Genomic DNA, 27,239 nt, shown 5'->3' with positions numbered 1-27,239 from the left:
AATGAGCTAGGCAGCCATAACAATTGTATAAACAAACAAAACATTTACCAAATGAGTTCATATGGTTTTAATTTTAACAAGTTTTTGAAGTGTCTAGCTTTTCCTGGAATGTACAGCTTTTAAATTATTTAATAGACAATGAATGCTTTTGAAAGTTTACAATAAAAAGCTGAAACTTTAGATATGATATCAGCCCAGTGATCTGTGGCATTATTACATATCTCTGTATTTTATCCATCTGTATACATTCAAAACATTCAAGATTCAGCTATCAACCTATTTAAATATTTGATCTTGATTTTTAAATGTTCTTCAGTGACTGCCTCTGACAGATCTCAAATCTACCTCAGGTCCTAATTTTTTTTTTCTGAAACCAAGCTGGCTCTAACACTTAAAAATGAATAATATCTATATTTAGCCATGGAAAAAGGAGATTTCCAAATATTCGGGATTTCTAAAATCCTCCCAGTAATAGAATAGAATAGAATAGAACAGAACAGAATTCTTTATTGGCCAAGTGTGATTGGACACACAAGGAATTTGTCTTTGGTGCTTATGCTCTCAGTGTACATAAAAAGACAAGATACATTAGTCAAGAATCATAAAGTACAACACAATGATAGCCACAGGGTACAAAAAAGCAATCAGGAAACAATCAATATCAATATAAATCGTAAGGATACAAGCCACAAAGTTACAGTCATGCAGTCATAAGTGGGAGGAGATGGGTGATAGGAATGGTGAGAAGACTAATAGCCTAATCACTTAAGACTAATCACCTAATCACTGCAGCCTAATGCACTGTCAAACTTCACAGTGGTGAGGGAATTATTTGTTTAGCAGAGCAATGGTGTTCAGGAAAAAACTGTTCTTGTGTCTTGTTATCTCGGTGTGGAGTGCTCCATAGCGTTGTTTTGAGGATAGGAGTTGAAACAATTTAAGAAAGTGTTAATAATAAAATACCTTTAATGAAAATATAATGGCTTATACTTTGTCTTTAGTCTGGTTTTTAAATTTATGTTGCTATTCACATCTGGCATTAGACAAAACCTGGTATCATTCAGCTTTAGAAAGATGGGGACTGCTGGCTAAAACCTTAAGCTGAAACTGGAGAGACTTAGAGATTCATCAACTTCATAGTAAATCTTCACTTTTCGATTTTGGGCTTATTAGGATCAGTCCACCATAGTTGCTACTCTGTATAGAGCCGAGGTGGCGCAGTGGTTAAATGCAGCACTGCAGGCTACTTCAGCTGACTGCAGTTCTGCAGTTCGGCTGTTCAAATCTCACCGGCTCAGGGTTGACTCAGCCTTCCATCCTTCCGAGGTGGGTAAAATGAGAACCCGGATTGTTGTTGGGGGCAATATGCTGACTCTGTAAACCGCTTAGAGAGGGCTGAAAGCCCTATGAAGCGGTATATAAGTCTAACTGCTATTGCTATTGTATACCTTGTGAGGCAAAGTGGGCATTTATGTAAAAAATCTTGAAAAACAGGGATCATCTTCCACAGGGGTTCTTTACTAGAGCCCCCTATGACCAATCTCCTTAGGATCTCACCAAGAAGGCCTGGTTCTCATTGCTAATTTTGGGGTGATGGTTTAATTTTTGAAAAAGCTTAGCATACAGAGAATGAGCAACTTTCATTGAAATAAATGAGGGGGGAAGAGATATCAAATTAATTGTTATAGACTAGGGGTGTCAAACTTGCAAACCTGCAGGCCAGATTTGTCATGTTTTGGCCACGCCCAGCCCTGGTTAAGTAAAGGGGGGAAAAGTTGTGATACGACACATGACGACGTGTCATCACAAGTTTGATACCAGTTATAGACTCTGCAGTCTAATTCTTCCATCTGCTGCAATCAGGTGGAATAGCTGCTAAATGATACCAAGCATTTTATTTAAAAAACCGCCACAATTGGTAGTTTTAAAAATCCTTCCCCATCCTTTTAAAATCTTAAGAGTTTAAGGCAGATATGTATGTATGCGGCTTATCTGCGTTTTTAGTCAGCAGGAAAAAGAAACAATTTTCCTTCACAAAAGCCGCACGTCGACTTATTCGTGTTACTGTGTACATGAATAATGGTAGAAATAAACGCACCTGCCGCTGGAGGGCGCCGCGAGCAAGAACCGCTCAAGCCACATCAGGGTTGAATGTACTTGTAGCGTAGTTAGCTGAGCTCTTGAACTATTTTGGAGCGCAAGAAAAAATCCGTCCTAAACGCGAAGGGTTTTTTTTGGGGGGGGGGGAGGAGGGAGTTTCTCTTCTTTCCGTTGCACAAGAAGTCAGGCAGATTATCTTCCCGCATCTTTAGTACGGTGAATTTGTAGCTTGGGAGCTTCCCGAAAAGGATTAAAAGATACGTCGCCTCTTATTTCTGCCTCCCCCCTGGTCTGATTTCAAGCACCCCCCTCTCCGCGTGTTTCCCTTCAAATCACTGGAAAAGCCTTCAATCCTCACGCAGGAGATAATCATAGAACAGAATTCTTCATTGGCCAAGTATGATTGGACACACAAGTAATTTGTCTTTGGTGCATATGCTCTCAGTGTGCATAAAAGACAAATAAAATAGAATATATTCATCAAGAACCATGAGATACAACACTCAGTGATAGTCATAGGTTACTAATAAGCAATCAATTATTTCCTTCCAATGTTCTGCTCAATGTTTATATATTGAATTTAGCCCGCCCCATCGTTTGAGTCATGGAATCTCTACATTCTCTCCCCGTGTATACACATGCACGCTTCCAAGGCTCTCCTAGACCTCCGCCAGGCCGCAGAAGCGAAGCCAACCCTGCCTCTTCACGCGCACTCATGTGCGACCGCGAACGTGTGCATGTGCCCCTTTCCGCGCGGGATGGGAGCTCCGCATCGTCGGCCTGCGGTGGCGTCTCTGCGAGGAAAGGCTCGGCGTCTCTGAAGCTGAGATTCCCCGGCTGGGGCGCGCGCGCCCGACGGCGGGGCGCTGACTCTTGGCGAGGTCCGCGCGCGGAACAGGCGAAGGGGGTCTATTTTTCTCCCACTCCCCCCCCGCCTCCTCCTGCTGCCCGAATGATGTCATGGAGAGGCAGCCGGCGGGGGGAGGCGCTGCAGGTTCATGTGTGCATAATGAAAAGGCGTTTGACAATCTGCCAAAAAGCACGGGAGGGAGAAACCGAGCCTCCTGGATTTCGTAAACCGAGTCGTCATCATCTGCAACTACGGGAGAAAAGAGGAGGGGGAGCGGCGGCGCCAGAAGCAGCGGCGGCGGCGACTCGCGACTCGGCTGCTGCCTCCATGTGAAACCCCAAGCCAAAAAAAGAAAAACCAGGGGGGGGGAAGGGGGTGGTGGTTTGGAGGGGGCAAGTCCGTGGGAGAAAGCGCTGGTTTGGAAAGCAACAGTTCCCAGCGCCGCGTAAAAGACGACCCTCGCCTTCCCGAGTGCTGCATTGCTTTCCCCGTCTCTGGCGCGCTGGCTCTTCGGTGGGATTAGAAGCTTCTTCTTGGCAGCAGCCATGAATTCAGCCGAGCAAACCGTTACATGGCTGATCACCCTGGGGGTGCTGGAGTCGCCCAAAAAAAGCATCTCCGACCCGGAGGGATTTTTGCAGGCATCTCTGAAAGACGGGGTGGTTCTTTGCAGGCTGCTGGATCGCCTGCTACCGGGCACCATAGATAAAGTAAGTGTCTTTAATATTCCTATATTGCCTATTAAATGTCTCCCTCTCCCCTCGTCCTCCCCCACCCCGCTGCCGCCTACGCCGGCCCGGCCCCATAAGAGAATCGGGTTTTACTTGGGCTTCACCGCCAGGGCGTCGCATAACGCAAGGATCGCACCCAAACTGCCCTTCCAAGCATGTGCGGGTCTTTGCAACCATTGCAGCCTAAAACCCCGCGCGGTGGGCTGCATAAGGCGAGGCTACCAGCCCCCCCCCCCCGATTATCTGGGCAGAGATACAGAGAGACTCGGGCAGATTTAAAAAAAAAAGCGCGCATGACACGCCTGGATTCAATCCGTCAGGCTCCTTCTGTTCTGGATATGTCGGAAAGTGAGCCGAGCCCAGGACTCGCCTAGATCCACGCACTTTCCTTTGTCCAGGGTCTCTTACACCCCCCCCCCAACACAGCCTTTCCCCACCCTTGGAAAGGCAGGAAGCGTGTGGCCTTTTCCGTGGGAAGGCTCTTGCGCGGACACATCCTTCCTGTCTAGCTGCAGAGGCTCCATTGTCAAGCTTGAAGGAGGGGATGGAAACTGAGGAGTGGGTGGGGAGGTGGGCCGAATTGGGAGCAGAGTTTGAAATACAGTAAGGCAGCTACACTTTTAGCTCTTGGGGCCTTCACGAAGAAGTGCCCCAGGCTTCCTATCTTCAAATCGAACCAGAAAAGAAAAAACGCATTAAGTCATCAATCATCCTCTAGAATTATCATCTATGTGTAATTGTGTGTGTGTGTGTGTGTGTGTGTGTGTGTGTGTGTGTGTGAAAGAAAAGATGAATCTCTAGAAGAAAGATTTTTTTCCATAAAATATTTAGATTCGAAGACCTTTTTTGTGTATGCATTATGTATCTTCTTAACTATGAGTGAAATGTAAAAAATGTTTTGCTTTGATAGACAGGAAGGCATATTTAATTTTACTTTGAGAATATTTTCCACTGATCAATACACACCATAATTTTGTACTGAGACTGTAAGTGACTGTGCAGGGTTTTTATATTATAGTTATAATTTTATACAAACCCCTCTCTCTTCTCTCTCTCTCTCTCTCACACACACACACTCTCTCTACACACACACACACACACACACACACACACACACACATATTAAATGCACTTCATGCAATATAGGCTTCTATTTTTAGGGGGAAAATGAGGAAAATCACCTGATTTCAATTCTGCCTTGACACTCCCATTCCTAGTGCTTGATTATGTTCTTCCTAGTGAGAAATTTCTTAAGGTGCCATTGCACCTTGATGAACTAGTTAGCAAGGCAGCTCCTGTGATTTATTGTGTTATTTTAAAGTCTAAGTTTAGTATCTTGATATTCAGATGGGGCACTGTGTGATGGAAAAAAAAAAAGGACATAGGTTTTTTTTAAAAAAAAAATATTGGGCATGTGGAATGATTTTTAAAAATGCTTTCCTTCCTCAAATTCTTGTTTATTCAAGCATTTTCAAGATTAGTTTGAAATGTGAGGGTTCCATGTATTCTGCAAGAGGAGAAGGGTATGTTTATTCCACATGTATACAAATGTACTTAGATCAGTAGATTGGACTTTTGTTTCTCTGTCTGCTAGGAACAAGATTGTAGGGAGGGAGGGAGGGGCAATAGTGCTACACATTGATTCTTCCCCCCTCAGTATGTACTGTACAATGCGCTTTGGCCTAGATAGTGACTGAAGTTGCACATTTATTCTAATTAAGGAGAGACTAAATGAGAATGGGCAAGTGAGAATTTCCATGTTTTGAGGAAATCACAATAGCTGAATTAACCATGAGGGGCTGGGAAAAGTACATACACTGTTTATTGAAAAGATTATACTGGCCAGAACTTTTGGTGCTCTTTTAAAGCAATCGGAATATTAGATGCATAGTAATGGCCACTAGAGGGTGGATTTGCTATGGGAGGTGGCTCCTAGTCACATCCTGAGATGTTATGAATTTGAATTTTGATTTTCTTTTTACTTTTTCGCTCTGAACAATAGCTTTCATGAAGCCTGGGAGATAGAAAAGTCCCTTGCATTTTTTAATTCCTTTCTTTAGAGATGTACAGATCTTGCTTTAATAAAAAAACACTATTTCTCATAAACCCTGAGTACCCCTTCAGGAATTTATAATGAAAATAAATTTATCAGTGATCATCCTGAGGAAGTTCTGAATATATCACAGAATCACAGGATTGGAAGTCTTCTAATCCAAACGACTCCCTAGGGCAGAAATCTTCAGACCATGGTAGATAAATGGCTGCCCTACCTTTGCCTGAAAGATTTCAGTGGCCCTCACAGCTCCAGGAGGGAGGCTTTTCCATGGCTGAATAGCTTGCATGATCAGGAAATTCCTCCTTATATCTAGATCTTCTTTAAAATCTCTGTCAGTTGCTTCTAACCCATAAGAGCAGTAGCGCGGGTGGGGGGACGGGACGGAACCACACCCATTTTCCTGCATCAGCCTGGGTATGTATGGTTTGGTATAGAGTACTGTGTGGGCCCAGCTGTTGTATTATATAAAATATGCTTTATGGGTTTGTTTATTTAGTGAAGTGTCAAAAATTCAACAAACCTTAGCATAATTTGTGTACCATTAATCAAACATATCTAACCCAATAGTCAACATGGTTTTGATGGAGGCTGCCTAAGACTTATGGACTCATATTCAACTTTTTTGAGACCCAAATTATGCTTACAGTAACCTTGCCACATATCTTTGCAAATACTTATTTTTCAGGGCTAGGATGTGTTGGCAGACTGACTAGACCTGAAGTCTAATGAAAGAATGATCGAACTTGGCAATTGTTGAATGCCCTGGCATCCTTTGAAATTAACAGTATTAAGGAGTAGAGAGAAAATAAGGGAGTAAGGAAATAGAATGAAATTTGCAATTTGTGTTTCATCGTCACTAAAGAAGAAATTTTGGAATGGAAACTGAAGCATTTTGTGAAAGAATGGCTATCTCCAATGTGCTTACTCATCATTAATTTGGATAATGTAGGAATGTAATTCAAAAAAGAAAACCCTAGATCAGAGATATTATTCTGCCGGTTCCCCCAGTTCGGTTGTAGTGGCGGCTGCCCACCTGCCCAGACGTCATCATGGGCACTCTGCGCATGCGCAGCATGTTCTACGCCAGTGGTGGGTTCCGGATCCCATTGGAACCGGTATGGTGCAACATGGACGGGTGTCCACCACATGCACGCGTGCAACACACGTGCAATGCGCGTATGCGTACTTACCACCTGCGACGATCCAGCTGCTTGGCGGAGCACGCAGGCGCCGTATGCTCCGTGCACGTGCGCAGAAGCCTCAATTGGCTCAAATATCGGTAAGGAGGACAGGCGGGCAGGTGGGCACCGTATCAAAATGGTACCTGGTGCTCCCAACAGGCACCGGTACCGGTCGTATCCCACCACTGTTTTGCGCATGCACAGAAGCAACATGTGCAAGTGAAGCATGTGCGCTCCCGGTTCCGAACCGGTAGTAAAATTAAGAGCATTAATTTTGGAAGGATTTATACCATTTCAATATATGTCTAAATTTTTGGATGAATGATTTGTGTCAACACACATTCATTTTTAAAATTAATATGACTAATAATACTGCATGAATGAAAAGCAAATGTACTGAACTTTTGAGATATATCTAAGCCTGGTGAAATATTAGGCATACAGAATAGTAGGGATTTTAATGACCACCAAATACACTCATTTCATTTTAGGATTCATCACACACACTTCCTGCTAAATGCTAAAATGGCTTGCTTACCATTTATGCAAGACATGTCCTCAGAGCCTTCCTTTTGGTACCAGCCAAAAAAAACAGGTTTTTTTTTTTAAATTTGAAAACTGTACAGTTTCTTCTTTATGAAGATATTCTGTCACCTTGAGGAGGAGCTTGAGGCAGGTCCAACTGACCTTCCCCTCCATCCAATTTCTGTGACCATTTCTCCTTTGATTGATGAAGAAATTAGAAGTTACCCAGCAAACCAATGTCTTCTGTAGAAGCAAAGAAATAGCAACCTTATGGAACCTTGGAAGTTATGGGTAGGGAAAGTTTGCTTTCCAAAAGTAACTTCCATACAGACTGTTGCTGTCTCATACCACAACAGTCTTCTCAATGATAGCTTTCCTTATTACCCCTTCTCCATTCTTATCTTCCTACCTCATCAAATGAAGAACTGTTGTCTCCCCTGCTCTTATCCCTTTGCTGCCCCTTCTCTTCCCAGTGTGCTTCTTAGAAAGTATCATGATCACTTAGGAAGCAGCAGTGGTAGCTAAGGACTGCCCATGAGGATATGTTCTTGGCCCTACTTTGATAATGAACAGTGATAGATCAAGGAGAAAATAGGGGCAGCTAGAAGGAGAGTTGGACAGGGAAAGGAGAGGCAGGCAGAGAGGAGAAGAACTCCCCCTTTCTTTTCACTGCTGATTTCTACCCCTGACAGGAGTAGCAATAGTGGACCTCTTTTCCTCGGCCAGTCTCATTTGAGAGACCCAACAAGAGGAATGAGATTTCCAAGTAAAATAATTCCCCCCCTCTTAGGGAGGAAAGCATATCACTGGGTTTCTGGATACCATCTTTAATCTTGGCAGTGGTGAGGCTCTGATGCATGTAAAAAGGGGTGGGGTTGCCATCTTGATTTTTTTTTGACTCCTGATGAATGCCCTAGATCGCGGGTGTCAAACTCGCAGCATCACGTTGCCTTCACATGACTTATCGCAATGTTTTTCCCCTTCACAGAGCTGGGGTGGGTGTGACCCATGACATAGCTGGCCTTCAGGCCACCAGTTTGACACCCTTGCCCTAGATGTTCAGGAAATTGGATGAAAAGTACAGGCAGCATGTGAAAGGTACAGGCAGCAGAAGAGTAATTGGCTCTTTTATTGAAACAACGGAATTTAAAACAAATAAATAAACAAATAAATAAATAAAAGTCCCATTATTCTTTCTTTTGCCGAAATAATAACTAAACAAATTAGAAGTTAATAACAAAATGAAATAATCAAACGAAGAAAAACTTACCACTTTCTCCAGAGTTAAATAGGAAAAAGTCTATTCTTTGTTTTCCAGGATCAATTCACAATTTTCAATTGAATCTAAGGCCCACTGTTAATTAAAGTTGTCTTTTTAAAAGCAATATGAATTGATTTTAAATTCTGCTTGTTATTAGTATTTCTAATACTATTTAGCAATCTCCCAAAGTGAACAAGGAAGTCTATTTTGGCTTTTATAATGGTTTATTGGTAGAGGCACCAAAGCTTGATCAGAAAGATTTTGATGATATCAGAATCTTAGGTTCTAGATGATTCCAGATGAGAAGTGTCTACAAAATCCAGAGCTTTCATTAGAATGACAAAAGTGTTGTTGCGAAGTAAGCTCCACTGGTTTTGTACATAGATATGTGTGATGCTTCCTCAGATATCTCTCTAGATGTCAGCTTGGGGGAGAATGAACCAGTTTCTGGCATGTCAGCAGGAGAGTTGATTGATGGCTCCAAGCAGCTGTCTGTAAAGGATTTGGCTAAATCACAGCTGCAACAGAACAGTCCCTAGGCTCCAGGTGGGGAAAGGATGCAGCTGCAGCTGGCCAGAGATGAGGAAGAGGAACTGCCTTCTGCGTCTGATCCAAGAACACGCAGGGCAGAGAAAAGGCAGGAGCGAGAAGGTTAGCCAGATTACTTGCAAGGAGAATACTTCGCCCTTTCTTAACTGGCTGTACCAGGAGCTGGCTATTTAGCATAGCAAACAGATGGAGGTGATGCTGGGAACTTGTTCATTTCCTAATTGTATGTTTACTGGTTGTTGTGATTCCTGCCTCGCTTTGGATTGACACAGTGCCTTGACTTTGATCATGCCTTGGAAACTCTGGATTTTCTTGCCTCGTGAACCCTTGTATTGTGGATGTATGTTTGCCTGTTAGATTTATTTTTATTGAGAAACTTTCAAAGGCCTTGTGGACTCTTTGGCCATTGCTCTTTTTTTTGGTGAAGGGATTTTCTGGGGAATATTAATAAACTCACCAAACCACTGTTACATGTGTGTGAGTGAGCGGGACAGCACAATATGGTACTATGATGCCAAATCATGTGGCTGTTAAGTGATTCACAGGTCTTTAAGTGAATCCGGCTTCCCAAATTGACTTTGCTTGTCAGACACTTGCTGCGAAAATCACAATTAAATAACCCTGCAACTGGCATGAATACGAGCTGGTTTCCAAGTGCCAGAATTATAATCATGAATGGAATGATAGGACATAACTTTGAGAACACGGCATCAGTCACTTTTTCCAAAGCCATCATAACGTTAAACTATTGTTAAACGAATGGTTGTGCTTTCAGGATTACTGGTAGTCCTCAAATTACAATGAAAATGGAGTCCAAAATTTCTGTTGCTAAGCAAGATATTTGTTAAATGAGTTTTGCTCCATTTTACAACCTTTCTTGTCATATTTGTTAAGTGAATCACTGCATTTGTTAAGTGACTCTGGCTTTCCCATTCAGTTTGCTTGTCAGAAGTTTGCAAAGAGTGATCACATGGCCTTAGGACATGGCAACTGTTAGAAATAGGAGTCAGTTGCCAAGCATCTGAATTTTGACCACGTGACTATGGGGATGGGGATGCTGTACCAGTCATAAATGTGAAAAACAGTCATAATCCACCTTTTTTAGTCCTGTAATTTTGAACAGTCATTTAAAAACTGTTTAAGTCGAGGCTTACCTGTACCTATTCTGGTGGAATGCCATTTTGGCAATATCCAATATTAGTTTGTAAAATGCAGATTCTTCTTCCTCAAGGCTATAATCTCAAAACATATTAATTGGAAAATTTGTTTACTGACCATGTTTGCCACCATGTTATGTTCTTCTTGTATGATTCTTCCAACAAACCGCATATTTTTCATGTTGTTTAAATTAGAAGGAGTTGCCGTTTGAAAACTGGGAATTTTTATAGTAGGTTGTCTTAAGTTGCAAGTCTTGATTTTGAGGAACTCCAAACAATAGGTATTCCAGAGTTCAGAAGATGGATAAGCTATAATGATTTGTAAAACAACTATTAGATGGGACACAGTCCATCGGTCTATTCTTGTAATGACTAATCACATGTACTGTTTCATAAATCATATTTTATGAATGGTTAGATTCACCCAATCAGCCCAAATCAAACCACATTATGGCTTGTCACAATGTGTAAACCTAGACAGTTGTGTGTTAGTGAAATATGTGGTCCAAATCCTGTCTGTCATTTTGTTTTTGTCCCAACTGTTTAGAAAGGAAATAATTGTATGACCCAGTTTAAGTCAGGCATGACCCACTCGAAGTTCAGAATGGAATTTCTGGAAGACCAGTTTATGACAGCCCATCTTTACTTTAGTACAGTGCAATATGCACATTTAAAAAAATAATCATGTTTGTTTGGAAACCAATGTGTTGAAATGAATGCAAGTTTAGAAATAGTTGAAAGGTAGTCTGAGTAGTGTATGATAATCCCTAATTTTTTTCCCTTTTCTGTCCATGTAAATTGATAGCTGTATGTGAACGACATAAAGAGGTTTTGAGATAAAGCCACAGTAAACAAACGTATACGGTATGTGGCTGCTATTCCATTACTCCACAAAGATTAAGTTGAGTGCATGTTTCTGTTTGGAATTAATCTTTTGGACACTTCACAAAAACAGTTTATTCTCCTTGCAAGAATGACTTCGGCATTTTGGGTTAGGCGACAATCCAGATAGAACGGTTAAATGCACAAGTACTTAGGAGAACTATGTGCTTAACAGAATGTTTCCTTAAAAGCTCCTTAATTCGAGCAAAAGATGAGCAGCTAAGAGAGAATAAAAAGCTCTACATGTAAAAACTCCTACCAAGCAGTTTGGTTCTCCATGAGTTATGAGAAACTGCCACCAATCTGCATATTCCCAAAAACATTTTATTGGGGCCAAGGGAAATGACATGATGTAATCACATCTGCTTTTCTCTTACAAAGTGGATTAGGTAATGTAGCAAAATAAATGTGTTGTGACAGAATCACGTAAGGTATGAATTGGAAGAAGCAGGATAGAAAGACTATTGATGCGTTTAAACATCAACGTTTGGGACGGCTCCTAAGTACAGGCAGTCTTCGACTTACAATAGTTCATTTAGTGACCGTTTGAAGTTACAATGGCGCTGAAAGAAATGGCTTATGACCAATTTTCACATTAAAGACAATTGCAGCAGCCTCACTGTCATGTGATTTACATTCATATGCCTAATAACTAACTCACATTTCTGACGGTTGCGGCGTCCCAAGTCATGTGATTTCCCTTTACTTTGTATTTTACTCTGTAAACCGCTTAGAGAGGGCTGAAAGCCCTATGAAGCAGTATATAAGTCTAAGTGCTATTGCTATTGCTATTTTGCAACCTTCTGACAAGCAAAATCAATGGGGAAACCAGATTAATTTAACAACCGTGATACTAATTTAAAAACTGCAGTGATTCACTTAACAAATGTTTCATGTAGCAACTGAAAATTTGGGCTCAATTATGGTTGTACGATGAGGGCTGCCTCAATACCATTCATGGCCAAGAAAGCAAATATATACGTTAGGTCCTCCCTTGAGACGCAAATGACCAAGCACAAATGATCATATATTGGGCACATTTTGCAAAGAAATGGCTCTCTTGAGAAGTCAGTGATACTAGGAAAAGTGGAAAAAAAGAAAAGAGGGTGTCCCACAGTAAAATAGATAAGCTTCACTACAGCTTAGCAGTAAGGAGTCCATTATTGTTAATCTGAAATATCAGGTTGGATGTTGCAGCAGATTGAGGTTTGTAATCTACTTACGAAAGACCAGAACTCGATACCACGAAGGTGAGAGAAACAGATTTATTTGATGCATCGAGTTCAGCGTGTTCACAGACCAAAATCTGAACTGCCTGGGCCCTGCCCAGGATGCTACTTTTATGCCGTGTTCCACACTGCATTCTCAAGGCGTTTCCATACACGAGACAAACATGACATTTCAAAAAGGAGAAGTTCATTTGGAATGTTACAGAGAAGTACATAGGAAAAATACAAAAAAGAGAAGTTCCTATAATGTTTTAAGCTGTCAGCAGTTTTTACCTCTGTTCTATCTCTCACCCACGCCTGGCTTCCTGTGCCCCTCCTTTACAGGGTCTTGCCACACTGTTCAGCCCTATTTTTAATACTTATGAGGAAGTTGGAGAGAAAGTTCACTCCAGCTAAAAGTCAACTTTGGAACTTCAGGGCACTAGAATGAAAAGCCAAGCTAATATGAATTTATAAGATCCATTCTATTAAGACCACCTAACCTGGCCAGCCACTGGTGGGTTTACCTGTGCACCCCCTCCTGCATCAGGAGACAGATCATTGTGAAGGAGGGCAGTCTATGTTGTCATTAAACGTTGATATTGTTTTGATGACACATAAACAGTTGGATAGGTCATCTAATCTAACTCCTTGCTTAGTACTCCAAATGGTCCTTCAGTATCCTTTTGAATGCTCCCAGGAAGAGGGATCCAACCATTGTTCTTTTGCTAAATAGTTTTTACATTCAGAAAGTTACTTCTAATCACTCTTCCCCAGTGCTATGTAATACTAATTAGATAATACAGGGCAGGGGTGGGCTTCAAAAATTGCAGCAATGGGTTCGCTGCCCCGTTGCTGGGTGGGCGTGGCCATGATGGGTGTGGCCTAGTTTTTTGCCCTCCCTAGGGTCTGGAGGCTTTCCTTGAGCCTCTGGGAGGGCGAAAACTGGGAGGTCCTCCTGAGGCCAGAAACAGGCCCATTTCTGGCCTTCTGGAACATCGGTAGGCCTGTTTTTCACCCTCCCCAGGCTCTGGAGGCCCTTCGGAGGCTGGAAACCGGCCTCCAGTAGGCCCATTTTTCACCCTCTCCAAGCCTCCGTGGGGGCCCTGCACTTACCTGGCATGATGAATGAGTCGCATGGAGACTCCTGGGAGAGGTGGCAGGATGGGAGGGGCCAGCCAGGGTGGCATTTGGGGGTTTGCCAAACTGGGCAGAATCCTAGCTAGGATCGCCTGAACCTGTGTGAACCCCTAGTAGCCCACCCCTGATACAGGAGTCCCCAAGCCCGGTCCACGGACTGGCACCATTCCGTGGCATGTCAGAAACCACCCATGCAAAAAAGGAAAGCTCCATTTGCAGGATGCAGGCAGCACACCCTCCGGTCCGCAGAAAAACCTCTCTCCATAGAACTGGTCCCTGGTGCCCAAAAGATTGGGGACTGCTAAGATAATACATGGGGCAAAGTGCATAAAGTAACCATTTGTGTAGATTGGTTTTGCCAACATTATTTTAAGTATTTGAAAATATGTTCATAATCCCTGTCTTGTTCTGCTCCAGTTCTGAGTCAGTCTAGAATGTCTAACAGCCTGTTCACACATCATTTTTCTAAATCATTTACCACAAATTTATCCTAAAACAAATCAAATGCACTTTCACACTATGTTAAATCATGGTTTATTTAAATGTGCATTATTTAAACTGTGCTTATGCACAAATCACAAATGTGGGGCATTGTATGATTCCAACAATAATAGTCTAAATGCTGTTTAAGATGAAACATATAGAGTATATATTAATCTAATAAATTAAACTGGTGTACTGGAAAAAGTATAAGTTAAAACCCGAGGGACTGTGAGGTCTAGTCACATCTTGAGGATGAGGCCATTTGGGTTATTTTGGGCTGGTCAGTCATGAAAGTAGGCAGAGACAAACTACTTACAAAAATCTTGCCAAGATAATCCTGGCAGTCACCAGGATTCCAAAATGGCATGAAGACACCAACCAACTAACAAACCAAGGCATTTTCTCTTGCTGATTTTCTTTGGGTATTTATAGATTATATATTTATATAGAAAACAGAAAGCTATAGCCTGTTTTAAATAATTTTTCTATTAAATGGATTTTTTCCTGGCATGGCTCCCATTCTTTTAAAAGGCTTGATGCCATGTCAAAATGCAGCAGAATACTTTTTTAAAACTAATTTTGCATTTAACTGTCCTTATTGCATTTGCTTTGGCCCACACTGGGAAAAAAACAACATAGGAGCCTTACTGGAAAAAAAAGGTGCTTGTTGTTATTTACATGATTACACATTTCAGAAGGACAAGCTGGTTATGTTCATACATAGCAACAATGCATACTCATCTAGTGAAAGTGACAATACTTGTACCATGACATTGTCAGACAAATGACAAATTTATGTCAATTGTATGATGAAGTCATGATATACATCAGTGGTGGGTTCCGAATCCCGTTGCAACCGGTATGATGCAACGAGGCCTGGCGTCCACCACATGAATGCGTGCAGCACATGTGCACGCGCGCAGAGAACATGCATGCATCCTTACCTCCTGTGATACTCCACGATGCCTCCGTGACACTCCAGATGCTCGGCAGAGCATTGCACAGGTGCCGTATGCTCCATGTGCGTGCACTGAAGAGCTCAAATACAGGTAAGGAGGGCGGGCGGGCGGGTCCTCTGGACGTGATATCACTTCCACCCCTGCCCTCCTGCAGATGCCCATGGAATCATGTTATAGTAAATTAAGTCAAATATATGGACCTACAACAGGGGTGAAATTCAGCAGGTTCTGACAGGATCTGGAGAACCGGTAGCGGAAATTTTGAGGGAGATTTCGCAATATCCTTCCCCCAAGAGTGGGGAGAGAATGCGGATTTTGCAGTATCCTTCCCCTGCCATGCCCAAGCCACACCCACAGAACTGGTAGTAAAAAAAATTGAATTTCACCACTGATTTAACACTGAATCACAAACTAACCAAAGATGGTGGATCTGCAGATTATGATAGGTTAAAATATAATTGGCTGGTTTGATGTCAGTTAATCATGGCTAAGTGAACCATCTAAACACAGGTTATTCAACCACAGACTAGCCAGCCACATTTCATCTTAGCATGGCATATGGAAAGTCCCAGTTCTTTCTAAAAAAGTCAGTGTTTGTATTAACACTATTTGTTTTAGAAATTGTAATGGTTAGATTCACCTATGCTGAACCATAGCCCATGAAGCCTCTGGGATCCTTCATGTGTAGACAATTCCATTTGTCTGGTTCCTACAGCTTTTTGAAATAGCAGATTGGCAGATTGCAGATTTTTTTGTAAAGTTGGCAGGTTGAGCACACCACCATCCCCAAAAATAGAAATTTTAAACAATCTGCCTAAAATTTGTACTGGTATGAAAGTGGTGGAAATAAAAAAAAATTACTACTGGTTCTGTGGGCTTGGCTTGGTGGGCGTGGCTTGGTGGACTTGGCTGGGGAAGGATACTGTAAAATCTCTGGGACTCGGGAGGCAGAGAATAGATGGGGGTAGGGCCAGTCAGAGGTGGTATTTACCAATTCTTCGAACTACTAAAAATTTCTGCTACCGGTTCTCCAGAACTGGTCAGAACCTGCTGAATACTACCTCTGCAATATCACCCAGATAGCTTTGTGCCTAAGATGCACAGTCTCTGGATTTCTAGCCTGGAACTTTAGCTTCAGTCCAAACTGGTTTTCATGGAAAATTAGTTTGTTTTCAAATCCTAGTCCTGACAAAGATCCAAGAGCTGGGTGGGTCATTGATGAGCCAGAAATGAATGCCTCAGTGTGGCCTCTTGGGTTTGCCCCAAGAAACAAACCTCTGCTTTCTCTATAAACAAAGTGAAAGAGAAACAACTTATTTTCGACTTGTGAAGATGGCAAGTTTTCCCTTCCTATAGCCTCCTTGATGTTTGGATCCCTTTATTTAGCCATTTTTGTCCAGCTCCCATGTTGGGCAGGAACTAAAGTGAGCCAAACCTGATTATCTCCTTCAATGATTAAATAGAGAAGCCTATGCAAGAATATGCAGTAAAATGCTGCTGTTTTGGCATTGATATTTTAAGTTTTAAGATACTGTTCTTAGATTTAAGAAAATTTATGACTGGGTTAATCCAAGATATATTGCAAGGGTAAGCAAGCACAATTACCTAAAAATAGAAGGAACAACTGGGTAATACTTAAGAAAAGACCCATTTGGGGCATACTACTTTCCTAGTATGCTGGACTGTACTTTGTCAGGTGGCAAAAATTTAATCTGGGAGAACTCAGCCTCACCTTTTTCCAGAAATGCTGTTATTATTCATACTAGAATGTGTAACTCCTTCCCTATTTTCAATCAAGGACAATCAATTTCTGCCAGAATTCTAAGGAAACTTTTATAACGTCATCCTGGAGAATATATAAATTAGGTTGCATTGTATGAATCTTCATGTATTTTGTTTACATTTGTTTGCCTTTAGAATATGGATTGTGAAAATGGAATAGCAATAGCAATAGCAGTTAGACTTATATACCGCTTCATAGGGCTTTCAGCCCTCTCTAAGCAGTTTACAGAGTCAGCATATCGCCCCCACAGTCTGGGTCCTCATTTCACCCACCTCGGAAGGATGGAAGGCTGAGTCAACCTTGAGCCGGTGAGATTTGAACCGCCGAACTGCAGATAGCAGTCAGCTGAAGTGGCCTGCAGTACTGCACCCTAACCACTGCGCCACCTCGGCTCTTATGATAGCATATCTAGTGATGGGAAGCATTTCAGAGAAAAAAATGGCATAATGGTGAAGAAACAAATGAATAAAATTGATAACAAAGCAGCAACTGTACTAGGAAATTGATCTCATGCCACTAACCTGTAAATCGCAGCACTGTGTTGAAAGTAGCTACCAAAATATTGCAACTTTATTGACACAAAGGAAGCCCCCATGCAGGATCCTCTGTGACAGTTGATCAAAGACATCACAGGGCTGATTGTAGCCATATGGTCTTTTTCTCTGACAATAGTGACGATGTGCAGCCTCCTATGGAGATTTATGTATTCTGGCAGGAATACTCTGAATGGGGCAGCTGTGTTTGGTCTGTTCAGGGAATAACAGTGCACATAGTTATTGTCATTTACAATGTTATGAAAGCTGGTGAGACAAACATTTCCTAAATGTACATCAAATTAAACTGTATACCAGCTGTCCTTATGGTTCAGGGAATAGCAAAATGATAATTGCTTCTACAGTTCTACTGTAGCTTTTGGGGAAATTTCACCTGTTAGCTGACCTCTATCATATATCATTTTAGAAGCACCATCTAAATTTTCTTCTTCTGCTAAAGCATAATGTGACTTTGGCTTAGCACAATGTATAATTATCAACTGCAATATGTCAGTCATGGTTTATGACTTAATCTTATCCATGAACTATTGTGGCTTTTTCAACAGTTTGGTGAAAAAATATGGCTTAGGTAGGCAGGGTCATGGGCATTTGCCCAAGTCTGTTTTGTGACTTCCATGGCCTCAAGATTCCACTTCTGAAATTTTCTTGCAACTGGCTGTTTAATAGTAATACTTTCCATCTCCTATTTTTATTAGGAAATGAACTAGGTATACAAAACCTCTGTGAATTATAAAAAAATTGAAAATATAAAAACTGCAAGTAGAGCATCTCTTTTCACTTTAACTGCTTTTGTTGTCTCCAGTGTGTTGGGCTTGTAATTAACCATGAAACCCTCAGCTTCCTCATTGGGCTCCTTCCTGCCATCTTACATTCCCTTCGGCTGCTTCTGCTTTGTCTAATTGTAGACTTTGGCTGATGCTGATGAGATGCTCTAATGCCAACATTAATAAAGAATAAATCAAATTATCCCAACCTTGTGAAATTGCATGACATATCAGAATACATGCACTCCAGTGGTGGGTTTCAATTATTATTTTTTACTATAGCAGTTAGACTTATATACTGCTTCATAGGGCTTTCAGCCCTCTCTAAGCAGTTTACAGAGTCAGCATATTGCCCCCAGTCTGGGTCCTCATTTCACCCACCTCGGAAGGATGGAAGGCTGAGTCAACCTTGAGCTGGTGAGATTTGAACCGCTGAACTGCAGATAACAGTCAGCTGAAGTGGCCTGCAGTACTGCACCCTAACCACTGCGCCACCTTGGCTCATTGATTTGCTTATGCGCTTGCGCAGAAATATCTAGGTGGGTGGGCGGAGCCTCCTGCCACCACTACCGGTTCGTCCAATCCGGGCTGAACCGGGAGCAACCCACTTCTGATGCACTCCATTTCATGAGAACTTAGGCAAGAACACTTGAAACTATATAGAATCTCAGGTGATGATTTGATTGTATGTTTCAGCCAATGCCATTGTTGTATTTATTTTGGAGGATTGGCAAGCAGTGAAACTGTGTGATCACACAATGCCTAAAATAGTTGTTGATTCCTGCTTCTCCTTTGCCTGCTTTTTTTAACCAAGATTTGAAAAAAGATTTGAAAACAAGTAAGCAATCCCTAGGAAGTGATAGTGCAGTGCTAGAATCAAACAAAATGAATGCAATTGTTCTATCATCAGTTTTTTTAATTATCTGGCATCAGAAAATTGAGTAAGTCTGTAGTACTACATTAGGGTTGAGGAGTCCTGAACACGCCTTTTATGTCAAGATGGTTTTCCCATGTTCTCCTTTCTCTGTTGAATGAACTCAACAAATTGCATGGTTGTCTCTACCAGCTACATGCAGGGAATTCTGGAGGTTGGTCAGATAAAGAAACATTAAGCTCTAATCAGGATTTTTCTCCTGTTATTCAATTATGAATCTCCAAGTTCCTGACTTATATTTCTGTTTCGGTGTTCTATTCTTTTAAATGTTTTGTATCTCAAAAGAAACCTATTTTGCCTTGAAACTTTCCTCAATGATTTTCTGAATTAATTTATACAAACAACCATCCATCCATCCATACATACATACATACATACATATATAAACTGCATAGTCAATTGTAGATCTGGAATCACAACATGGGAAACTAATCCTGAATATAAAAAAATAAGAGGTTGGAAATAGATATACTACTGTTTGATAAGCAAGTTTTGAAATAATATTTTTTTTAAATGGAGGAAAAGATTCAAATCAAAGTTGGTTTCATATGTTACACTTACTCATAATGTAGTTTAACTTGGTTTGCGTCCACAAGTTGTATCTTAGCATGAACCTGGCAAGAATTTGCTCAGGTCAAAAGACATGAATGGTAAAGGCAAATCAACTAAAAAGTGGCAACTAATCTGAGATCATATTTTGTGAAAGTTGTGATTCAGATATTCAGCAAAAACGTTTAAATTAGGTATGTCCAATGTCCAACCCACTGGCTGCATGTGACCCTGAATAGCTAGTAATTTGACTCCACAAAATAAGATATATATATAAAGGAAGTTTATTATTTATATACATTACCTATATCATATATTTTATATGCAGCCCAAGACTATTCCCCTTCATTCAGTATGAACCAGGCAAGCAAAAAGATTGGATAACCATGGTCTAAGCTCTAAACCATTTCATCATTGGGTGGGAGCCAGGAGCATGCATGGGTATGTGGAAACAGACAAGAGACATTACCATTAGAAGGGAATGATTTAAATAACTGAGAGGTCACATGTATTGCATTTACTCAAAAGACAGGCAACCATAATTTAAGAACTACCCTTCCCACAAAAAAAGTTTAGATAAAAAACAATTATTTGCTTCCATAATGTGTGGGAAAGGTAGCTTTATCCTATTGATAAGCTGGTCTGTTCACAAATACATCTTTGGAAGACAGTGCTTGTTAGCACCACAAAATTATTTTCAGTCATTTTAAGTTGCTGGCATATATAAAAACCACTCTGAAGGGTCCTTGATGCTCTCTGAACTTAGTTGTTTTCTTGTAGACATTTCATTACCCAAACTAGGTAACATCATCAGTGTTAGCAAGAAAACCACACTCAGAGAGCACCAAGAATCCCTCATTTCAACCCTGAGCCACAAATGTTCTCCTTTTTTAAAAACCATTTTGTAATAAGTTATTCATCTTTTAGCTCGGCAGGCTATATTGTCTTGCTAACTGATTGCATTTTGTCACAAATAAGGCGGACATGCATAGTGAAATGATTGTCTATGCAGCTTCTTTTCAAATGAAGTATATTCTGTTCAATATGGATACCAAAGAACAGTAATTGATTGCCAGCATTAATCATGAATGAATGCAAGCATGAAGCCACCTGTTACTATTAAATGATGGCTATTAATTTCTACCCTTTTGTGTCTATAATTTAAATAATCAATGAGAAAAATTTACCCTGTAAAAGGAAACAGTTCCAAATTTGCTCTTTTATTGTAAGGTTTCTTATGCAATCTCTTATTGGCACTTTCATGGAATTTATTCATCAATTCATTTTTGAAGCAGTTAAAAAAAGTTGATGATTACGTATACATTAAAATATTTCTACAGGGACAAAAATATGTGATCTTTTTGAACTTTTAAAATATTTTTCTTCAGGTGAAGTTATTCATTAGTGTCAATTATCAATTGCTATAAGTACTGAGTTCAGGTGAAGTTATTCATTAGAGTCAATTATAAATTGCTACAAGTACTGAGAAATTCTTTCAGAATCAAGACTGAAAAATCCAGACTGAATTTTCCTATAAATCAAAGATAGATGAGCACTGAAAAACTGTCTAGATGTAAGGAATTCATTGTTACCATGGTCTTAGCTATAAGTAGCTATTAGCTATGGTACAGAGATAACTAAGATCTTCCTTATATTAGTGGTATAGGCTTTCTGTCACTCCTTACTATTATCTGTATTGACCATGGCTGACAACATTTGGAAACTCCACTTAAAGATCTGGGACTTAATTTCTCTGGAAGCTTCTGTGGGCTTCCAAGTTAGTACATTGTGCCTGGGGAGTTGTGCTGTAGGAATAGATGCCTATTCATAGATCCAAAACTGTTTGACACATTTCTGATAAGAACTAGATAGTGATGTTTTTTTCAGTCCTGGCATAATACAATAAAAATGAGCAATGCCCATCAAAATGTTGGCTACCTAGTCCCCAACCCCAGGTTATGGACAGGCACCAGGCTGGAGCACTCCAGAAATCGGCCATGCAAATGAGCAAACCCCTATCCGTGCATGCGCAGGATGCAGGCAGCGCACAAAACCATGCCTCCTCTTGATTGCGGAAAAACCTCTTTCCATGGAATCGATCCCTGGCACCCAAAAGGTTGGGGGCGCCATTTAGCTACAATATTATCTACTTTTCTATTAAAAATACACAATTTAAATGCTTCATCAGATATGATCATCATTCTATTTGGGGTTGAAGAATCTGTTCTGCTTTTTTCCCCTAAAGAACAGGGTTCAGATTGTCGCACAATGTCTTTTTACTGGTTGCTGCAGTTTTGTCAGTCAGCTTGAGACCATTTGTGTTTTTTTCATGTCCTGAAATTGGATAAGCGTTTATTCTCTGTTAACTAAGGGGTTTCGATTCTGATACCTTATGATTTGTGACAAATGTATCTTTTCTTTTATGTACACTGAGTGCATATGCACCAAGGACAAATTTCTTGTGTGTCCAATCACACTTGGCCAATAAAGAATTTTATTCTCTTATTCTATTCTCTATGTTTTTCTATTAGGTTTTATAATGTAGTTCATGATTTAATGATTGCCAGCTCTCTTGAACACATCTAGAAAAACATATTTTGAAAAAAAATATCACAGAACTTTTGCTTCAAATGATCCAGTTATAATGGGTGCCTGTAATGTGCACTTAGCCTTTTTTAAAAACCAGTCTTAATAATAAATGGAACACTCTATAGACATTTCTCTACTCTCGAGTAATAGCATTTTCTGTTCATCTTTGAAGCAACAAAATTATGGCGGCATGACATATGCCAATTCCTGCCCTGTTTTTATTGCTTCTATTTCCAATCATTGCCAGTCACTTAATTTCCCTTTAATAGATGGTGCTTTTGGATGCCTTTCACATAAGAGGATAAATTTTACTTTTAACCTTAGTTCCATTTGGGATGTCTTAAGCTATTTCACTCATGGGGATAAGATAGAATAGAATAACAGAATTGGAAGGTCCCCTGCTTAGGCAGGAAACCCTACACCACTTCAGACAAATTGTTATCCAATGTCTTCTTAAAAACATCCAGTGTTGGAGCATTCACAACTTCTGGAGGCCAATTGTTCCATTGATTAATTGTTCTAATTGTTAGGAAACTTCTCCTTAGTTCTAAGTTGCTTCTCAACTTGATTAGTTTCCATCCATTGCTTCTGGTGAAGGCAATGGTGGGAGAAAGTTAAAAATGCAGAAACCTTTGAGGAAAGTGGAGCAGTTCAGGAGAGGAACAATGAACCACTTCCATTTGCAACCATATTAGTTCCCCCCCCCCCCGCTGAAAAAAGATATGCAAATTTGCCTTCCCCCCCCGGGGGTGGGATCGAAACTCGTTAGGCGCGCTTTTTTGGAAGGGGGGGGAACAAGTGGTCCTCAGGATGGGAAGCATCTATTGGCTAGGGACAGGGAGGCAGCCATCAGGGAAAATGAGCCGGGGTGGGTGGAGGACAGAGACTTCCCTCGTCCTCTTCACACGCCATTTCCTGCTTTCGTGTTTACTTCCCGGTTCACCTCTCCCGTCACGGGCGCAGCAAATCAAACGCCGCTTTCGAGGGAAGCCCAAGACGGGAGAAGCAGGGGAGTGAATGGGAACTACAGGGAAGAGTTGTCCCGGAAGGTAAGTCCGGGGGTGGCTTCTCTCGAGCGCTTTCCCGCAGTTGGAGCCCAAGCCCGATCTGACACGAGCTCTGCTTCTCCTCCTCCTCTTGCAGGTTTATCCGGAGCCGCGCACCGAGAGCGAGTGCCTGAGCAACATCCGAGAGTTTCTTCGGGCATGCGGCGCCACCCTTCGCCTGGAGGTGAGGAAATGGGATGGGAGGCGACTGCATGTCTACCTGTGGAGCGTCGTGGGGGGGGGGGTGTGGGGGTAAAATCTCTGCAAAAGAATGAATCGGAGTGTCTGGGAACAAGAATCATCCCTGTCTCTTGTTTTGCACAGGTGAGGCTGTCAATAGCCCGGTGTAAATATGTTTGATTCCTGTCTGCACGTCCATAAAGCTGTTTGTTCACAGGGACCAATTCTATATTTTCTCTACGTTTAAAACCACAATTTATGCCATCCTGCTGTTGCATTGTTTGAACAGTGTTTTTGCAATCAAGTTTAAACTATTCCCTACAAAGAACTGGGGAGGAAGGACAGGAAAGAGAGGATAGATCTGTGGTTATGGAGAACTCTGTGTTGCATTGGAATGCTTGTCTTGAGGCTTAGAATACTTACTCCCAGGCTGCTCCTGAATAGTATTAGCCTCATAGCAGAAAGCATCCTGCTAGAGAACTAATAAAGTACTTAGATTTGAGGGAAAAAATTAACCTTCACCTTGTGTATTCACTTGCATTTTTTCATGTCTCTACCCCCTCTCAGTCCATTTTGAAAATCTAGCCTGTGCTGTTTGATTATGGTGTGGTATCTCATTCACCTGAGTAAATTTAGTAAATTTTTATTAGATAAGCCTGTTGTGTCAATATAACCAGTTTTGACCTTGTGAGTAATTTAGTGATAGTTCTTTTCACGTTGGGGAAGTGAGAGCCAGGTTGGTATAGTTTAGGTGCTGCTAGGAATCAGAAGATTTATGAGTTCTAGACCTCCTTTATGCATGAAAGCTGGTGACTTTGGGCCAGTAACGCTTTTGCAGCCCAACCCATTTCAAAAAGTTGCTATGGGGAAAATAGGAGGAAGGGTTATTATCTGGGTTCACTGTCCTGAGTTGACCAAATTAAACAAAGTGGGATATATGGTCATTTAGGGCATCCTCTATATTTATTTCTGGATTTTCTGCTATTAAAGTAAAGGTTCCCCTTGCACATATGTGCTAGTCGTTACCGATTTTAGGGGGAGGTGCTCATCTCCATTTCAAAGCCGAAGAGCCAGCTCTATCTGAAGATGTCTCTGTGGTCATGTAGCCGGCATAACTAAATGCTGAAGTTGCACGGAGCACTGTTACCTTCCAATCAAAGCGGTCCCTATTTTTCCACTTGCATGTTTACATGCTTTCAAACTGCTAGGTTGGCAGAAGCTGGGACAAGTAACAGGAGCTCACCGCATTATGCAGCCCTAGGGATTTGAACTGCTGAACTGCCGACCTTTTGATCGAAAAGCTTAGCCACTGAGCCACCCTTTTTCTGCTATTAAACATGTTTTAATGCATTACTGTAGATGAAGTCCTCCATGACCAAAGAATCCAGTCATTGATAAAAGTGTTATTTCTATCATGTCCAAAATTCCTTTAGTAAGATTTTCATTTAGTTGCAGAATTTTTTTATTTGTAGTTTCATAGTACATTTGCTGTCTCATATGGCATGCAAAGTTGCTCTTCATCTTAGAACCTGTCTTGGAAATCTCACACATGCAAATCTAGTGTGCTATATTCCCTTTTAACAAAAGTATGCAAATAATGCTTCCCCTTGCCCCTTATGAAGGAGACAAGGAAAATAAATTAACTACATTTAGTTATTAACACCATTCACTACATCTATGATTCTGTGATCTCTATTTCCTCATTGCTTTCTATTCTTGCAAACATCCATATCTGTACTCTGCTTTATATGTTGCCTTTTGTTCCTTAAACCTGTCACTTCTCTCTTTTGGAGGATCTTGTCACCTCCCTCTAACCATTATTTTCTTGGTCTTTTCTATCTTCTAAACCCATTTTTCCTTCCTTCATAGATATATTTTGCAATTTGTTCCTCATCCATTTTCTATGATTTAACTACATTATCAGTTCTTCATTCATTTTTTTAATCTTCAGTAAATGTTCTAGTGTAAGGATGTGTATCTAAAGATACACTAATCTATAAAATTGTACAAATACATTTAATTTTTCATCATTTGTGCATAACTTGAACTTATTCACTATATTTTTACTTTTAAAGCTTGATTTTCAAAACATCGATTTTTAGATCCATATTTCTCATTTTATTATACTGTGTATCTAATGTTTGGTATAAATCATAAGGATCCTTAGCTAGCAGCAGTACAGCATCTTCATGAAAAGATAAGGGTTTTTTTGAATATATATAATCTGTATGTCACCATAAGTGTTTATTACATAAGAATCCATAATTATATAATCAGGGAAAACTCAAAGATCGTTGTTCCATTCTCTACTCTGGATCATAAATGTTTATTACATTTACTAAGCATTCCATTTATTTTCACTCATACATTTGTTTGGTTTTATTTTAGCACTGTGTGGGAGCTCAACTATTGGGAGTTATTAGCAAAACTAACGTTTTGGATCAACACAGGCAGTTGTTTATTTAGCAGCCAGTGATTTAAGAAATTGACTTAAAATTATCTATGTCAGGGATCATGCTCTATCTGGAGTGTCAGTGTGCCTGTAGATGTTCTCTTTGGTGCCATAAGGCTATCTTCCATGTCTGACTGTTTACATTAAAAAGTATAATCAACCAAATGGAAGTTGATATTAAGAAAGCAAAGAATCATTTTTAAGCATCATATTTATTTCCAAGGCTGACCCTGGGAATTCTTAGAAAATAAGAATGGGTGGTTGCTTGTTTTACAAGTGTACTGACCTACTCAGTAAAAGTATAAAGATTTTATTTATTTCTTTATTTATTTATTCATGTATTCATGTCAAAAGCATCACAATTAAAATAAGGCATACAATACGACACAAAATTTAAAACATAAAAGACAGTATTAAAACATGTACAAGTTAAGCTACTCTTGTCTAGTAACTAACAATATTAATTACATTCTGTTGCACTACCACGAGATCCACAAAGGGTAGGTATACATATGTGTTGTGTGTGCATGTCACCACAATCATAAAGGGAAGAAGCTACCCATTAGTCCTATTTGTTCAGAGTGTCTCTGGATTTTGTTGGGTCCATGCACAGTCTATTCAGTGATTTCCATACTTTCCAGCTTTTGCCAGACCCAGCTCCTCCATTGGTTCCGTCCAGTGTTGGTTCTTTGTAGCTTTCCAGAGATCTTCTCTGTTTTTAAATTCTTTGAAGCCTTCTGTCGACCTAAGGAAGCCTTTCCTAGATTTTAATCTCTGATGAACTGGCTTTAGGCCATGGAGAGGATGTTGTCTAGATATTGATGATTTAAGCCTCTCTGTATATCTTGCTGCTTCTCTATGACAGCAGATGGAAAAATGCCAGCTAGATGATAAATCTTATCTAGAGAGGTAGGTTTAAGGTATCCAGCAATAATTCTGCTAGCTTCATTCAGAGCAACATCCCAGCATGTGCTGATTTATATCAGAGTGGGCAGGCATATTCCCCTGCTGAGTAGCAAAGAGCTAAAGCTGTTTTCTTAAAAACCCTTGATTTAGCACCCCAGGTAGAGCTCATTAATATCCAGAGGATATGATTTCATCCACTGACCTTCAGTTTAGAGTTGGTACAGTGCTGCTTACCTGTTAGGGCCTTATCTAGAGTCATCCCCTAAATATTTAGGACTGTAACAATGCCCCAATAGCATCCCTTTCCATATAATTTGCAGCACCCTATTCAGCTATTGCTTGATCATCAGCATACATCAGTGGTGTTATTCAGCCAGTTCTGACCCGTTCTGATGAACCG

At 40.6% G+C, this 27,239-nt stretch overlaps 1 protein-coding gene across 7 annotated transcripts in view; it reads left to right on the top strand.

Annotated features, from left to right (window-relative positions):
- The first annotated feature begins 3,319 nt into the window (after positions 1-3,319).
- Positions 3,320-27,239, top strand: part of ARHGEF7 (Rho guanine nucleotide exchange factor 7) — a 93,343-nt gene continuing 69,423 nt past the window's right edge. For 2 of the 7 annotated variants that reach the window (XM_032226452.1, XM_032226453.1), the window contains exons 1-2: positions 3,322-3,660; positions 23,399-23,485. In XM_032226452.1, coding sequence (XP_032082343.1) covers positions 3,496-3,660; positions 23,399-23,485 — 252 coding nt within the window. In that variant the 5' untranslated portion in view covers positions 3,322-3,495. Of the gene's footprint in view, positions 3,661-23,187; positions 23,305-23,398; positions 23,486-27,239 lie in introns of those variants that run through there. The other 5 variants (XM_032226457.1, XM_032226451.1, XM_032226455.1 and 2 more) reach the window with 5 other exon arrangements.

Source organism: Thamnophis elegans, chromosome 11 (assembly GCF_009769535.1).
Source record: "Thamnophis elegans isolate rThaEle1 chromosome 11, rThaEle1.pri, whole genome shotgun sequence".
Taxonomy (NCBI): Eukaryota; Metazoa; Chordata; class Lepidosauria; order Squamata; family Colubridae; genus Thamnophis; species Thamnophis elegans.
This window is presented reverse-complemented; position numbering and strand designations above follow the sequence as displayed.